Source organism: Chinchilla lanigera, unplaced genomic scaffold, assembly GCF_000276665.1.
Source record: "Chinchilla lanigera isolate Chin_1 unplaced genomic scaffold, ChiLan1.0 scaffold00002, whole genome shotgun sequence".
NCBI lineage: Eukaryota > Metazoa > Chordata > Mammalia > Rodentia > Chinchillidae > Chinchilla > Chinchilla lanigera.
The window spans coordinates 8,115,015-8,132,793 of NW_004955403.1; the positions used below are offsets into that span (position 1 = coordinate 8,115,015).

The 17,779-nt window shown below is 41.3% G+C and overlaps 1 protein-coding gene across 3 annotated transcripts in view; it reads left to right on the top strand.

The window, feature by feature from the left end:
- The window catches only part of Stat4 (signal transducer and activator of transcription 4), an 82,782-nt gene that overhangs the window by 53,544 nt on the left and 11,459 nt on the right, over positions 1-17,779 (top strand). For all 3 annotated transcript variants that reach the window (XM_005373295.2, XM_005373293.2, XM_005373294.1), the window contains exons 7-14: positions 2,683-2,768; positions 4,447-4,598; positions 5,570-5,728; positions 6,419-6,511; positions 8,857-8,916; positions 9,220-9,237; positions 9,326-9,419; positions 10,469-10,513. In XM_005373295.2, the coding sequence (XP_005373352.1) occupies positions 2,683-2,768; positions 4,447-4,598; positions 5,570-5,728; positions 6,419-6,511; positions 8,857-8,916; positions 9,220-9,237; positions 9,326-9,419; positions 10,469-10,513 (707 nt within the window). The remainder of the gene's footprint in view (positions 1-2,682; positions 2,769-4,446; positions 4,599-5,569; positions 5,729-6,418; positions 6,512-8,856; positions 8,917-9,219; positions 9,238-9,325; positions 9,420-10,468; positions 10,514-17,779) is intronic.

Below are 17,779 nucleotides of genomic sequence, written 5' to 3' on the forward strand. Positions count from 1 at the left end.
AAAAAAAAAAAAAAAAAAAAAAACTGTGTATGGAATCACCCATATGAAATATCAACGTGCATCTCCCTAGAATAAGGACATTTTTCTAAAGAATCTGAGTATCATTATCAGAACTAATAAAAATCCAGTAAGGTCAGGAAATTACTGGTGTCATCTCTGCATGGTTTTTAAAATGTAATTTTCTAGAATTATAAAGTAGAAATGTGCTTCACAGAAGAAAAACTAGAAATTAGACATAAGTATAAAAATAAAAACCACATGAGATCAGCAATACACAGATAATCACTGTCAAAGTGTATTTTCTTCTAGCTTTTTTTCTCTATGTTCATATACATACATATCTCTTTTTCAAAAAATGAGACATCTGTGTAACAATCTTTTCTGGTGGGGCGTACCGGGAATCAAACTCAGGACCTTGTGCTTGCCAGGCAGACACTGTGCCACTGAGCTACATCCCCAGACCGAGATATACTGTATTAGTTTTATTTTTCAGTATTTCTCCAGATAAAAAAATTCTTTCAAAACATTATTTATTTCAATAGTTGTATAAGTGTTAAAATATAGAACACTGAAATACGAATTTCTGTGGTTAAAGATTGATGCTAAATACAATTACACTGTTTTTAAGAAATGGAGAGGAAAATGAAAATATTTTCAAAGCCTGTTTTACAAGTGATAATGGGTTGATAGTTTAAAGAGTGCTGCGATTGCTGGGACAACTGATGACATTCTAACTAGGTCTAGATTAGTTAATAGGACGACACTGGTGCCAATTCACTAGTTTTGATCACTGTAGTTGTATTGTGTTTAAGGCAGACATGGGGGATGCTAACTAAGGACTTTAGTAGTTGGACTCTATATTATTTTTGCAAAAGTGTTGTGATTAAAATCATTTCAAAATAATATTAAAAAATAAATCAGATATAAACCTCTCAGTTATAGAATTACCTTCCACTATTAAAATGTTAGCTTAAAATGTTTCGTGAGTATTCATGATTTTGAGCCAACATTTAACTTATTATAAGTAAGGAGTAAGGTGTTTTGCTTTTAACTCTTGGCACCTTCAGTATAGCTAGATTTCCATGCAGTATTATTTCTAATATTTGTGATTATGTATATGTACAAATTTCACTTTCAGAATAAATGGCATAGCTGGACATGGTGGCCCACACCTGTAATCCCAGCAGTCAGAAGGTTGAGGCAGGAGGATTGCTGTGAGTTTACATAGGGAGTTCGAGGCCAGCTTAAACTGCATAGTGAGACCCTGTCTCAAAAAAAAAAAAAAAGAACAAATGGCATAATATAGGTGTAATCAACTATGAAAAGGATCCCCCGTGATCCCAAAAAGCTTTAGAACAAACAGAAATTTAATCAAGGATTACAGTACCTTGAAGATAACCTAATCCCAAATTTTATATATAAACTACCTGCTACCTCCAGATCAGCTCACAAAACTCTGGAGGGAGGATGGTGAAGGATGAAGAAGACAGGAGTCAATATACAAAAGCTGGGGTCAGGTGGAGCACTCTCTCCTGGTGAGAGAAGAAACTGCCCCACACCGGTTGTGCATTTACTTATACAATCAGCAGATGAATAAGTTCATGGGGAGTTTAAGGGGAGGTGAGGATCTGGGACAGGAAGAATATCTAATCCTCAGCAGAACAGAAAGTTTTGGGCACAAGACAAGTGCAATTTCTTTTTTTTTGTCTTTTTGAGACAGGGTCTCGCTGTGCAGTTCAGGCTGGCCTTGAGCTCACTTTGTAGCCCAGGCTGGTCTCGAACTCACAATGATCCTCCTCCTCAGCCTCCCTAGTGCTGGGATGACAGGCGTGCGCCACCACGCCCAGCTGGACAAGTGCTATTTTCTAGAGACATTAGCCACCGTCTTGTTCTGGAACCTCATTTTCACAACTCCACAAGTCCATTTGGCAACCTTAGTCCACATTTTTATGGACATGAACGGCTGGTATGAACAATCCCTTGCTGCATATCAGTAACATTAATGTTCAAATTTTAAAGTATGATGTTTGTTTATAATACGTCAGCACCAAAGAAGATAAATTGCTTTTGTTTTGTAGTAACTATTTTTGTAATTGGCCACTCTCATTTCTAATTTTACTGGGAGTCTAGCTCATTGTGCAAAGCAAAAGGAATAATAAAAGATTTAGTCTTTATTAGTTCTTAGACTAAGTAGATAAAACTAATTCTAGCAGGCAGTTACTTACTCATTATTTCTGAGACAGAGGGGAAAATAGATCTCAGAAAGAGTCAAACATAATTTAATTCTGGGCATAAGGGAAGTCCCCTTCCTTCCTTATACCAAACAACCAGGCTTATCTTTAATGCAGAGGTATCTTGCAAGGACCCCATTTTACAAACTTCTTCATCTCCTCCCTCCACCACCAAAAAATGAACGCAGAGTGGTGAATGGGCTAGAGCCCCAAGGTAAGATAAGGAGGTCGTCTTCCTTGGGCATGGATGTAATTCTTTCCGGCTCAAGAAGCACATTCTTGAACTCAGTTCCCAAGCTCGGCTCTCATGGCCCCGTTTTCAGTGTCTGACAGCCTACGTTCCTGCTCTTGGCCGGGCTGGTTAGGATGGCCGACTGAGGCCCCGTGGCTTTCAGGAGTAGACAGCTGTGCCATGCAGAGAACTCCAAATCTGATGTCTCTTCCTTCACAGATCAGGGAGACAAGAATAATGTCCTAATGAATCAGGAAGTTTTGACCCTGCAAGAAATGCTCAACAGCCTGGACTTCAAGAGGAAGGTTAGTGAATTTGGCCTCTTGCCTATTTTTCTCTTGTTTGTAAAGCTAGTCCTACTGAAAAAAAAAATCATGCTCTCAGATTTTATCAGTTCCATTTACACCGAATGAGTAACAGGCCGTGTTTCTAGGAACAGGGCTTGCAATTTGGCAGGTGCAAAGATGCCCCACTCTAGAGCCTGATCAGCTTGCTTGCATGACACCTTTACTGTAGCTATTGTTAACTTTAAGTTGGAGATTTTACTAAATTTTTTCAGTACTTCAGGCATAGCTGTTTTTTTTTTTTTTTTTTTTTTTTGGTTTTTCTCCGGTACCGGGAACCGAACTCACGACCTTGCGCTTGCCAGGCAGGCGCTTTTGCCACTGAGCTAAATCCCCAGCCCCAGGCATAGCTGTTTTAGTGGCTTCACTTAATCTGCTGAGATGGGTTCCAGTGTGTACGTGTAATTAAAACATTACTTGATGACTGAAAGTTTTCCTGGACATAAGCATTGTAGTTCTTACTCTGAGAAATGACACTATGTTACACAGTTCTCTGGGTTTCAAATTAGTTCACTGGCAACTGAACACATTCAGTCTAACTTCTCAAAGGGAAGAAGAGCTTTTTTTCTGAGTCAATGGAATATTTTTCATGAAGGGGTGTATGTTTATTTCCATTTGCTACTTCTCTTTGAAAAGAAATGCAATTAATATTAAACCAGTAACTGATGATCAATCGTTCACTTAAGAGTTCAGCTCCATTTCTTTTGTTCAGGAATTTGTCTGAACATTAAACATGCAACACTTTAAATTTAGTTATATATGAGATTGTAAGCGTGAAGTAGTTAACGCAAGGTAAAATTTCATGCTTTTATGCATAATAAACCTATGCTATACATTTTCTGCATGCTGTGCTATTCTACTTTAGGAATAAAATGTTAAGGAGAGAAAGAATGTTGGAAGTCAATCCATTCACCTGGTTGTACAGATGAGGAGACTGAGTTCTAACGAGGTTAAATGCTTTGCCTCAATTCAGGTCGCTTGTGGCAAAGTCAGGGCAGAAACTTGGGCCTTTGAAAGTTGTACTTCTCCAAACCCTAATAAAGATATAATTAACACGGAAAGGCTCAAAGCATAGTCTATATACTTTCAGGTAAATGAATAATCATATTTATAAGAATAAACACTTGTAAACGCCCTCATATACATAGTTCTTTTGTGTTCGTTAGTGTTGCTGGGGATTGAACTCAGGGAGTGATGTATTGCATCCTCAACCCTGTTTATTTTTTTATTTTGAAGCAGGATATCACCAAATTGCCCCAGGCTGGCCTCCAACTTGTACTCCTCCTGCCTCAGCTTCCCAGGTAGCTGAAACTACAGGCATGTCCCTCCAGGCCCAGCTAAATATGTGGTTGTGTGACTACAACTTTCAGTATTGCCCCAAAAGTCACCAATTCAACTTATGTACACTGAAACACATGAGGCTGTTAAGTGGTGGTTATTCTTCTTTCCTGAGGACCTGATCTAACTGTGATCATTTAACTGCTCAGAGAGGCAGTGCTGTGGCACCCACAAGCTAACACTTGATGAAATATTTGGTCAAACTTTCAACTAAGCTTTTCTCTCCCAGGTCCAGGTGTTTTCTAAGTTAGATTCTGGTGGTTTCTCATGAAGATCTCTTGGGGGGTACTTGTGCTTCTAGGAGGCCCTCAGTAAGATGACGCAGATAGTGAATGAGATGGACTTGCTGACGAGCAGCATGCTGATAGAGGAGCTGCAGGACTGGAAGCGGCGACAGCAGATCGCCTGCATCGGGGGTCCCCTCCACAATGGGCTCGACCAGCTTCAGAACTGGTAAAGCGAACTGACTTGAGTTCTCATGAAAACCACAGGAAGTACAAAGCTTCGGTGTCTCTCAGCCGGAGAATACAGGTTTCCATTTAGCTTATTGATGGTATACGAGCAACTGGGAACTCGACAATAGAACACAAAGATGGGGATTTGTGTGAATGTTCATCTTCTCCACTCCTTGGGGCAGGAAGACGGAGCATCTGCAGGGTGCATAAGAATTGCTTAATTTCCCATGCAAGATATCAATCTTAAACTCTTAAATGGACTTTGGAACCCACCAATACATTTTCTTTAAGGATATAATAAACACTAGCTTCAAAATCTTGAAAATAGTTGTCTCAGCTTTTTAAGATACCAGATGCTTAAGATCTTAAGATGTTCTTTCTTGTCTTATTCTTCCCTATTCACCTGGCCCAAATCCCATCTCTATTTAGGCAAACATTTTTAAATACTGCATATCTTCTGCCAGAGTCTTTGATCATTTTTAACTAATGCTTAGGGCTGGGGCTTGTAAAACACAGTGTGTGTGTGTGTGTGTGTGTGTGTGTGTGTGTAGAGAGAGAGAGAGATTCTTTAGTATTCTTACACATTATATGCTTCATGTCATGAGTATATTTTATAGTTTTAAATTATTCTTGCTCTGCCTTTTAGTGAGTGCCATATCCCTAACATATATATGCCTACCAGGTATAAACAAAGGTTAATGGAAAGGGATTTGGTTCCAGATATTGACAAAATTTCATAAACAGTGTCTCTAATTGAGGAACAAATTAGAAAACAGTGGAATCATTTAACATCTATGACACAGATTCAAGAAGAAATGGATTAGAAAAATAAAGAGGTCTCACTAACCTTAATTGGAATTGACTCAATTTAATTTGATAACTATTTAATAATTTAACATTTATGAAATATGGTCAATTGTTAAAGTGCTCAAGTATTAAGTGGAAAAACTATCATTTGCTGTTCAATAGCTTCACCCTACTGGCAGAAAGTCTGTTCCAACTCAGAAGGCAACTGGAGAAATTGGAGGAGCAATCTACCAAAATGACGTATGATGGTGACCCTATCCCCATGCAAAGAGCACACCTGCTAGAAAGAGTCACCTTCTTGATCTACAACCTTTTCAAGAAGTAAGTGAAGTCTTACCTATGCTGTGTGGCACCCTCGGTTCTGTGGAGTTGTAAGGATGCCCCGCCTGTAGTTTTGGTGTTCAGGTGAAGGCGTGGCAGGGGTGTTTGAATAGTGAACCCCTGGAAGAAGTGAAGTGAGCCCTTAGATACTTCCAGAAGCCACATCTCTACTTTCACTACTTATTCACTAATACTTCTCCCACCGACTGAGTCAGTTTTCCATGAGCTAAGCGGTAATACCCACCTACAGCTCAGCTTTTACATTCTAGAAAAGATTTCAGGGATTACTTCTTAAATGCTTATCCAAGAAATGAAAGGTGGAGAACATTTTTGGGCCTATGAGTTCACTAAAGAAAAAGATACTAATATTTCCAAGAAGTCCTAAGACTCAGTCCAAAAATGACATGAAATTAACTCTCTAATATGATTTTAAAAATGGGCCCATTTTGATGACTCAAGTATCACAACTAAGAATTGTCTGCCATTATTACATGGGGACAATCCTCAGGTATTTCCCTATCTTGTGATCATTACTTATAAGCAGCTGCTGGAAAAGTTTGGGTTTAATTGAACATCTAGTTGTAGAATATTTGGATGTATTTGGAGGAGAGCATCCTGTTCCCCTGTGGTTAGCAATCTGTCGCTATTTACAGTGCTTTTCGATGACAGCTTGATTTCCTTTCCATGTAGCTCCTTTGTGGTTGAGCGACAGCCATGTATGCCAACCCACCCACAGAGGCCGCTGGTACTTAAAACCCTCATTCAGTTCACGGTGAAGCTAAGGTAGGCAGAATGCCTTCTCTTGTTCCATGTCTGTGAGTGTCACCACCGCTGGTGAGGGGGCCGGTTTCTCTTTCGGTGCCTCACATTCAACCCGTCTTTCTGGAGCACTGAGCTTCTGTGAAGTCCCAGACATGTTAACATGACTGCCTTGCTTGTCCAGAGCAGGACCGCATGGGGTATTAATGAGGACACGAGGGACACTCGTGTGAAAGTTTCAAATCCTTATATCAGGCACCATGGGATTAACCGCTGAGAAGGTTAACCTGTGAAGACGACCCAAGAGACTAGAAGAGGAAGGAGAATTTTGAGAGAGTGAGCCTCAGCCATAAGAACTCCCCGAGTCTCATACGATGGTGGAACAGCAGGAGACAGAATGATAAAGACAGATGGGGACAGATTGTGGAGGGCTGCGACATCCTATCCAGGGAATGTAGTGGCACATTTTCCCTCTGTGATTACCTAGGGACTGGTTTATCGTCTTTTCCACAAGAAGTCTGAATTCTGCAATTGTTAGGCTAGCCGTACTGTGTACGTGATTTAAAGACCCTGGCTTTTGTGTTGTTTTGCTTTGCTGTAACTGTAGGCTTGGTCTTTTCCATCAGCATGAGCAATCAAAACAGCTTTCCCTAATAACACCACAGTGAGTTTGTGTTCTCGCTCTCAGATATTTTTGTCATGTCTCCAACTGCAAGCCAGAAAGCGACTCTCTCAGTCACTCCCGGGAGTTGAGACTGCAGACTAAAAAAGGGTGATGCGGTGGTAGAGAACAGTTTAGGGTCCTAGGATAGAGTCTCACAGCACAGATCAGCACTGCAACTCTAGTTAAGTGAAGGCACTTGTCTTCAATTTGCACTTCAAAGCCCTAATTAAACCTCTTCCTCAGTTGCTTTGCACCAACACCTGAGAACCAAACCCAAAAGCCAGAGGTCAGGTTCTTTCTTAAAGAAAGTTCATTCCTCATCCCAGATCTCTGGATCACTCGAAGACTGACGACAAAGGGAAATCAGATGGTGGGGAGGTGGGCGTCCTCCTGGTCCCTGAAACACTGCTAGAGATGACAGAGGAAGCAGACAATGCTTTCTGGGGAACAGGGAGGAGAAAAAGTGGTGCAGCCCCTGGACAGGCACCTTGTGTGCTGTCAGAAATGACTGCCAGGGGCATAGACCTTTAGTCCCTGGTGTGGGCACCCTGTCCCCTTCTATCCACAGCTTCCACCCACCCCGCTCCTCCCCTGAGTCCTGTTCCCCACTGTCTTGAAAGACAATCCTTTACTTACTACAAAAGTTTGCCCCACACCCCTCTCACAGTGCACCCTCCTATTTCAAAGGGAGGATGATGGGGACTCCAGCGTCAGTCAGGGGATCATCACACATCCTTCCTGCAGCAGGAGGGAAAGGAGAGTAGAGAAGGAGATTATCTGGCCTTACTTAGGTGACTACACACCGGCCTGCTACTCACTTTCAATGACTGTACAGTTAATATACTGCAAAGCCCGAAGCCAGTCTTGTGCTCTGTACAAGGCACTTCAGGGACCTTTGCTAAATTCCACCCAGCCTGCTGCGTGGGCTGCCTTTGACCCATTATTTTATTTCTCTAATGTTGATGGTTTGTCACCATATTTCCTATATTCCCTCTGCGTGGCTGGATGCCTTCCTTTCATGTGTAGCTGTGTCCACATTTCTCTTTTCCTGACTCTGTGCTATACCAGTTCCCAGGTCTCAGAGGCTGTGCCTGGCTTCTAGAAGGAGCTCATTACATGCTATTTGTTCAGAGTTAGATCTTTTATAGTTATGAACATTTTTGTTGTTCCTTATACATGATGTGTTTAAAGATTAAGAGCATATTTGAATTGGGATTTCCCATATTCATATCAGAGGCACCTGGTCTTTCTTAGTATTTTTACTTTAGAACAATTATCATCAAAACATTTAGTTTTGCTAAGTTTACATATTTTGGGGGAATATGAAGATTAAGTGACCTTGCAAAGAATGTTTTTTGCAAAGACCTTGCAAAGAATGTTTCTTATATCTGTACAGATTTGGACATTAGCCGAAACAGATGCCTGTATTTGTAACAGGACCAATGTATTATTCAGCACACACAGTGGACGAGAGGCATATTTTCAAATGTTTGGTTGTGATGATACTGAGGATTTGATGTCAGCATTGGTAACGTGGCAAGCTAAAGGGAAATTATACATTTTAAAACACATTAACATGTAGCAGGACATAATACAAGTTTTTTAATGTGTATATGCTATACACATGTTTAACTCTTTGAAAATAAAAAGACTTTTAATACTTTAATTTTTATCTTTGATTCTTTATTGATATATCTCTTTTCAGACTACTAGTTAAATTGCCAGAACTAAACTATCAGGTGAAGGTTAAAGCTTCCATTGACAAGTAAGTTTTCTAATTTTATTTAAAAAATATGACAATGTAAAATATTTTTAAATGAATTACCCTTATTTTATACAATCCTTTTGAACTCTTAAATTTACTCCTCTAACTTTATATATCAATGTACTTCAACTATTTGACTTCAAAGTTCAAATATTTGACAGATCCAATGAAGATTTAATTTTAGAAACTTTACTACAAAGACTCAAAATGAAATCCTATTATATAAGATCCTGTAAAGCAGTCTAAAAACTTTTTCTAAACCTAATGAACAAATCATTTTAAAGAATTTTTTTGGTTTTACAGGAATGTTGCAACTCTAAGGTAAGATTTTATATTGTAGAATTTTTTTGTTGTTCTTTGAAATATATTGTACTTGAGGACAGGTAAATGACTAAGATTTACTCTCTAGCAATCGAAGATTTGTCCTTTGTGGAACACATGTCAAAGCCATGTCCATTGAAGAATCTTCTAATGGAAGTCTCTCCGTGGAATTTAGGCATTTGGTAAGTTTGAGAGTAAAATTACAAACGCTTCTCTTCTCACCCCAAATCAGACATACCTTTACTAATAGGCCTTATACTTCTGTGTAGTTTTGTTAAATGTTTCTTAAGTGAGATTAAGGACCATATGAGAAATGAAATATGCTACTGTTGCAGAATTAAAATGGTAGGAAGAACTCACACAATCTAAGTTCTTGTTTTTGTGGTTTTTTTTTTTTTTTGGATTTTTTTCCGGTACCAGGAATCGAACTCATGACCTTGTGCTTGCAGGCAGGTGCTGTGCCACTGAGCTAAATCCCCAGCCCCTCACTGTCTAAGTTCTTAACAATGGTGGTTTAATACCTAGATGTATGGAATAGCTGATCAATACATCTTGATGATAAAGACGAAGATGATTTATCTTAAAGTGGATGGGCGTTCCTGGTTTTACTTTTAAAATCTCCCCAAGGAGCAATAACCAGTAATGACATGTGTGGCTGAAAGTTCTTTCATGTGAGGACAGCCTGGGCAGATGGGACGGCCCTGGTCCCAGCAGGTGCATGGTATGCACCGGCATGTCTAGAAAGCTCCAGCCCAGCCTCATCCTGTTGCTGCTTTTTTTTTTACCACTTCCTCTTGGCCTAGAGTTCTCTTTGTCATCTTTTTAATTCTCGGCATAGATAGTTCTCAGATTCCCAAGGGCCTGCTGCCTTTGCTGCCCCCTCTCCTTGTTCCTCTGGTTTATTAACATTTAGCAAGTCCCTCCCCTGCATGTTGGGACACCGCCAAATCACCCTCCAAAGGTCTACTTTCTAAAAAGTAACATTTACATTACCAGAAAGAGATTTACGTGCACGCATTTGTAGTGGTTTTTGTTTTTTTTGGTTTGGTTATCAGGATTCCCTTCTTTTGAACCTAGGCAGCTAGATCAGGTTTCGTTAAGTTAGAAAATATCAGGGTTACAGTTCCCTCAGTCAAAATGGCCAAGAAAATACTGACAGGAGGTACGACCAACTTGATTTGTAGCTGAGAATTCTCTTCCATCTAAACACTGTTGTTTTTCTTTCACAAAGCAACCGAAAGAAATGAAGTCCAGTGCTGGAAGCAAAGGAAATGAGGTAGGAAATATTCCCTCCTAGAAAATTTTTAAAGAAATAAGCCTGTGATATCTCATTTTTTACAAAGCTCTAACCCTGGTTGATTTTACATAAAATCAAATCCATATTTCTCTGATTATAAACACTAAACTTGATCATTATGGACAATAAGGGGCAGTTTTAATGGAAATATTAAAAACATATCATAATGCCCTCCAAAATAATAATATTTTGGTACACATTATTCTGATATTTTATTTATGTATATAATACTGTAAAAATATTTCAATACATTGTTTTATAATCTTTTGTTTGACATAGCAATATATGATGATTAGTTTTCCATAACTTTAAATACTTGGGAAACATGATTTGAGTTGTTGCACTATATTGCATCTTATAGGTGTGCCATCACTTCTTCACTCAGTCCTCCATGGTGGTAAAATATCTTAAAATATCTTACTTTCCCACAGATGAGAGATAAGGCTCAAAAATTATGACATATGAAAATCTCAGGTGAAAAACAACCTTTTACTCTGTGGTGTCAGTTATCTTGCTGTCTAAGGTTTGTATTGCATCCGATAACTGAATTAAAGAAGAAGTCAGTGCAGTCTGAGTACTCACATTTGAGTCAATAGATGACAGAGTGGTCAAATCCTGGCTTGGAAGTCACTGTACCGATCCTCTATTGAGTAGCATTATGTCTGTTGACCTGTATATTTGGAAGCAGGAAACCTGGCCCGTGTTCCAGCAGTGACTGCTAATGTGATCTTCGGCTAATGATCTGGTGGAGAAAAATCACATTTTTTTTCTCTACCAGATCAAGACAGTAATGTCTAACACTCCCTGCATAGAGATACTGCATATGTAAGACGCCCTACATGAAGCAGAAACTAATTTCTGGTGCCATTGGTACAGGTCCAATTTCCTATCCTTGTAGTCACAGCCCCTATGAGAAAAAGCTTTGAATTATTTGGAAGAAAAGCACTTGCCTAATCTAGCATCCAGGGATATCTAGTGTGCAACACCCACAAAATCACAAAGACGTCACAAAAGCTTTAATGCCCTACACCATTTTCTCCTCTCAGATTCTTCATTTTCTTGTGCCTTAAAAATCATTTACTAATATCACAGCCCCACCAAAAATGAGCTACTGGTAAGTCTTCCTTCTAGCATAGAATCTCTGCTTAAGGCAGGGCCCCAAGCAGTCCTCTGCTGTCAAAGATATCACATAAGCACAGCTTTTGAGTTTGAGGATATTCTAGTGAAACAAATAAGTGAGAGCTTTTCTTCTCACCTAGCACACTATGAGTAAAAGCCTATTTCACACATATCGCTAAAAGTTGACCAAAGTAGTAACATTTCGTTCAGCTTGACTGACATTCCTGAACAGTATTATATGAGTCTGAATGAACTAAGCACAATTATCCTGAACTTTTCTTAAGCAAAACAAGCCCATTGGGAATAGCTAAATAGCTCCACTGTACCAATACATTGTCATCGTTATGAATAGAAAAGCAAAATCTTTACTTGGATTTCCCTAGAAATAGAAATCGAAGTAGAACTCTTGCTACAGAAAACCAACCACTGTCTTTATTCATGCTGTCTGCTTATATTGTTTTGAATTTATTTCCCCTTATTTTCCTACTAACAAAATCATGCGGTCATAGCCCGATCTTGTTTCTTCCTTTTTCATTTTCTCCGGTTTGCTAGACCGGGCTTGTATTTTAAGCTATTCTTTGAGCGCCCCCTGTTGATAGCATCTTAGCATGACTCCAAGGGACACAAGCCAAGCCATCGGTTACGTGGTTATGTCGCAAAATATGTGAAGCAAGTCGAGCTGGTCAGGAGGGGTGACCAAAAGGAAAGTTAGGAAACATTGGGGGATGGCTTGGGATAGAGTGGGGCTCATGAAGCCACGGGCCGAGGGATTGTGGCAACACATTTCAGAAAAACAGAAATCCGGCGCAGCATATCCTCATTTTCAAGTTTTAAAAACATGCTGTTGCTTGCGTGTAAGCACCTGGCCGGAGCACACAGCCTGCTAAGAGCTCGTTTAACAAACCCTCCCTGCTGTTCGCAGTGTGCTGGGCGCTCAGAGATTCCCTAATGTTGGCTTCTGTAGCTTGTGCCGAGGTACAGTAGGACATACCGTTCATGCTTCCAGTTAGAGAAACTGAGGCACTGAGTGGTCACACGGCTCACTCACGATGACACGGGCAGTTTGTGACAGCGTCAAGATCCAGACCGCAGCAGTGTGGATGCTGCTGCCGCGCTGCGCCTGGGATTGCAGCGCGGAGTTGGTTGTCCCCTCACCGACCTCTCCCACCCCCGTGAGCCCGTGCTCCTCAGCAAGTGCCCACACTTCGCACACCAGCTCGCAGATCAAGGCTACCTCCAAACGGAAGCCCTGCCGAGTTCACAAGGAATGTAAAACAGCGCCTACTGTGTCTCTGTGCATTTTGGCTGTGTCTCAGTGGACTTGAAGTCTGACTCTGCACAAGCCGCAGAACCTCTCCTGTTCCTAATTACCCCGTCTACAGAATGGGGCTGACGTCACTGTACCCTTCCTAGGGTTTCACCAGGACCTCGGCAGGTGGCGTGCGTGAGTCAGTGGTGAAGAGTAGGGCCATGTTTGCTGTGGGTCTTCTTGATCCGCCCTTTGCTGCCCCCTCTGTAGACAGCTGGTATTACACCAAGTGAAACCTGCTCTAAAAGAGATGGGTCCTCCATCAAGACAGCTGCTGACCCTCATCCTTCTCTGCCCATCTGCCGAGGGCCCCCCTGGAGACCTGGACCCTTTTAAAGAAATCTGAGTAGTTCTCTGTCTCCACATCCCTAAAAATTCAGACCTCCACTTATATATGCCCCTTTCATGGGATTGTAAGTTTGGGGGTTCTATTATCACTCCTATGTCCCCTACTACCTCCCCACCCCACCCCAACAATTTTGGGTTTCTCAGTCCAGCTCTTGTGGTTGCAAGAGCTCAGAATGGATAATTATGAAATGACTGAGACCATAACAAAATGTCAGGAATGAGAGTTTCTGTAAGGTTTCCGTTCCAACCCCGCTTAGAATTCCAGCACCCTGTGGCTGATGCTGAAATATTCCGAGAAGAGGTGGCATGTCAGGATATCCAGAACTCCTAGCTACAGGGTTAAGTAAGGAGGGAAGTTGACAAGACCCATCCTGCTTCTAGAAGACCCAGAACGACCAAAAAGGTGCCTTGCCCTACTTTAATCGGGGCAACTTCATATGATGTATTTTATACCCAGAAACCTGGACAGGAAATTTACTGTCAAGAAAGTGGTCCCAGGTTTAAAAAAAATTTTTTTTCAAAATCCATTAGACTAGACAGTCTCTGAAGCTCCTTTTTGCCTAAGATTCTCCAGTCCTCAGAAGTGCAAGCAGAATAGGGGCCATAGGTCTTTTTAAATGAATTCAATTTTAAGAAGTTGCTTTGGAATTTTACAGCATCCCTCGAGGAATCTGTAGACACCGCCAGAGTCAAGGTTAGCAATCATTGCTGCTTTCCCCCACCTTTGCTCTTTTCTGGGAAGAGTCAGAGAATTGATTCCCAGCAAGTGGGCAGATTCTGAAGCCATCAGTCCATGCTTGTAAAGTAAACATTCCCATGAACACACACGCGTGCGCGCGCACGCGCGCGCACACACACACACACACACACACACACACACTGCCCCCGGGCTTTATCACACAGGGAGTCAGGCCAAACAGCGAGTGATCACCGAAATGTGAAAACTGTTGGAATAGGGAAGCTGGAAGTACAGATTCTCCAGTTTGTTCTTTGTCAGGAGACTTCAACTACTAAATGACAGTTCTGGCCACAGACTGAGGTGTTCGGTGATTTTGTTTATGTGGTGGAAAGTCACAAAGCACAAAGACGCTATTAGTGAAGCCTGGGTGACTTGAGTTTCATTTAACAAAATAGCCCAACAGATGTTCTTTCAAGGCTCAGTGTTCTCACACACAGACACACTACTCACACCCAACCAGCCCCAGCATTTCACAGCAAGCCGCTTCCCTTCTGACTAATGGAAGCTATGCTTGCAATCATTTCAAAATGTACTTTTTATGGAGATACTGGGGACCAAACCCTTGGCCTTTGCACTGAGCTGCATATCCAGCCCTATCTTTTATTGTTTTGAGACAAGATCTTTCTAGGTCACTAAGTTGAATGATGCTTTCTTTAAATTAGAAATCAGCATATCACTAAAAACTTCGGCTAAGAAGTGTAACATACACACGGCACCCTTATTTCATAAGCTGGGCATTGTTGTCATTCTGTATTATTTCTTATGATTCTGGGGTTACAGACCATCTGTCACAGGGTTGCTCCGTTTCCCTTTCTTCACTGTTCTCCAACAGCAAACCCAGTGTGTAACATGTAATAGGTGTTAATATGGATTGTTCTGTTTTCTGCATCACACAATTTTCCGTGTGCAAAAATATCAATTGTGGCTTGCTAAGAAATGAGCAAGAAATTTTTCTTGGAAGAGATATTATTTTAAAGACTGGTGTATTGCTAGACAGTGAACGGAGAAATTGAAATAACATAAGTAGACATCTAGACATACCTTTCATCCATTTGATTGTATATTTTTCCCCAGGTGGGACCCTGGCCAAGTTGTTTGACCAATCTTCTAATTGCTTAATAGATATCCACTGGGTATCTTTCTTTAGAAATACTACACAGTCAATCCAGCTATAACAGTGCCTCATGGTATTAATATTATATGGTAATATGATACAGATTTTAAATCTGTAATAATCTCAGATGATTAGGTGGGCTTTTACTACAGTCATTAATGGCGCATGTCATCTAGGATGTCTTCCCCATCTGTAAGGGGTGGGCTCTGGGAATGTGAAATTGAGTAGTGTCTTTGGCTTAGATTACAGTGATAGAATAGTGAAGACCGTGACTGATGGCTGTGCAAGCTATGAAAATTAACGACGCTTCCTCTGTCAGGGCTGCTTTTTTCTGGCTATGCGTATTGTTTGTTGGATTCATTGCTGGATTTTGTTCCAAATGTGCATCACAGTTGCATCAAAGGTTTTCACTTAAACTTCAGGAATTACTTTAAATCTCCAAGACAACTGAGTGAATGAACAACCCTGAGTGTCGTTGCTCTGTCTGTGGAGTCCTGGTGTCTCACACTCTTCATGACCCTGCTGTTTGGATGATGAACACATGACTATCACTACTCAAAAAGTAGGGGAAATTATCCGTAATGAATGATTGCATGCATATTTAATCATATAAGTGAAACCATAAAGAGGCTAGAATGAGAGAAAGACAGAATTTGTATTTTGAATTTTCCTACTCTGTCTCAGTATAGAATACCTTACTTCTGATCACCACCATAGGGAGAATGTCTCCTCTCCTGCCCAGTTCTCCAGCACACACTAGGATGATGTCCTGTTTCACTCAACCCTGGCACTGTCCACCTCAAATCAAACTCCATAGCTAAGGGCTCCGGGACAGCTGAGCCCTCTCCCATTTCAGATGCCAACCTCAAGTGCCGAGTTTTGACCTATGCTTCTAACCAAAAGACCACAAATTGGGGTTCTCACAACTCTCTCCTCAGGTCCATTCATTTGCTAGAGCAACTCACAGAACTTTACCAATATTTGCTGGTTTCTTAGAAAGGATATTAAAAGGATACAGATGAAGAGGTGCACAGGGCAAGTTCGGTGGGAAGCGGCACCTCCAGTACCACGGCACACTCCAGGCACATTTGTGTGTTCCCCAACCCAGAAGTTCTTCAAATCTTGTTCTTTGGGGTTTTTATGGAAGCTTAATTAAGTAAGCCTGACTGACTACAGCATTGCCATTGGCGGTCAGCCCAACCTTTGGCCCCTTTACTCCTCAGGAGGAGTGGAACTGAAAGTCCCAAGCTCCTACTCCCATGGAAGGCTCCCCAGCATTTGGCCCCATTCTGGGTATAGCCAAGGGCCCCAAAAGTCACTTTATTAGACCAAAAGATGCTCCTATTGCCAGGAAGTTCCAAAGGATTCAGGAGCTCTGTGTCAAACATTCCTGTCACTTAGGAAATTATAAGCACTGCATCAGGAATCAGAATTAAAGATCACCAATTAGAACAAAAGATTCTTCTAGCATTCCTATCTACAAAAACCTTGGCCCAGGAACTAGAGACAGAATCTAAGTAGATATTTCTTATAACACAATATCACAGGGCCTCACACTCAAAAGATTTCCTTCAGCCTCCTCCAACTATAGTCCTCCCTGCAAAGAAAGATCATCTATGGGTTATGGTGAGATGCCCACCCAGGGTTCAGGACACTAGAATTTCCAGCCCAAGGAAACTCGAACCCTCTCTCAGGGCTTGAGTGGGCTTCTTCTCCAGGCCTGTCCTCCCAAGCATGGATAGCACGGGCACTTCAAGCAATCCCAGGTACCAGGAGAGGCTGAAGAGCCATCCTTGTCACATGAGGCCCCTCACACAGGCGCACGTGGAGAAGGTAGGCAATGATCCAGGATGACCATGCTCTACCCATGCTGCCATGTGCCAACTTCGAGAAGCTAAAATTAGCCAGTTAGGTTATGTGAAGGCTATGTGTTAAGGCAGGACACTAGACCATATTTTACATTTGTTAATTTATAGTGGTTAAACATTTAAACATCGTATTAAGTCTCCATTTATACACTTGCCAGAGGCCTCTCAAATGTTCTGCACACGCTTGAATCACCCTGTCTACCCTTGAACTTGGTGAGAACACGAAGGGCACCCATGGTTGAACAAAAGATGGGAATTACGGGTTCTTCAGTTGTCTCAATGCTTTACATAGCGTACACACCCCCTCCTTATATGGTAGGGAGGTTTTCTGTTGTTTCAAAATATGTTTTTTGCTTAAATTGGTGCTTAGGCACAAACCAGCTAGTTGATCTCATTGTCAACCAAAGAAACAGCCATTTATTTCAACACTGAGAGAAGAAGTGTGTATGTGTGTTAGTGGGCTGGGGGTACCCTTGGGGGAGTCTAAGGGGCTCCAGTCAGAACTTTCATTATGCATAACTTCTGCTGACCCCACTTTCTAGTGAAAGTGACCCCACTCTACTCAGTCTAACAACCTGCAGGCCCCACAACCTAGCCCAGGGGAGAACAGATTATTGTAATTCTGTACCTGCTTCTCAGTGACAAACCCTAAATGTAACGTCTTCATTGCTTCTTTAAACATCTATAAAGGATAATACATGAACACCCATCGACCAGCTTAAAAGATTCCAACTTTGCAAACAGAGTT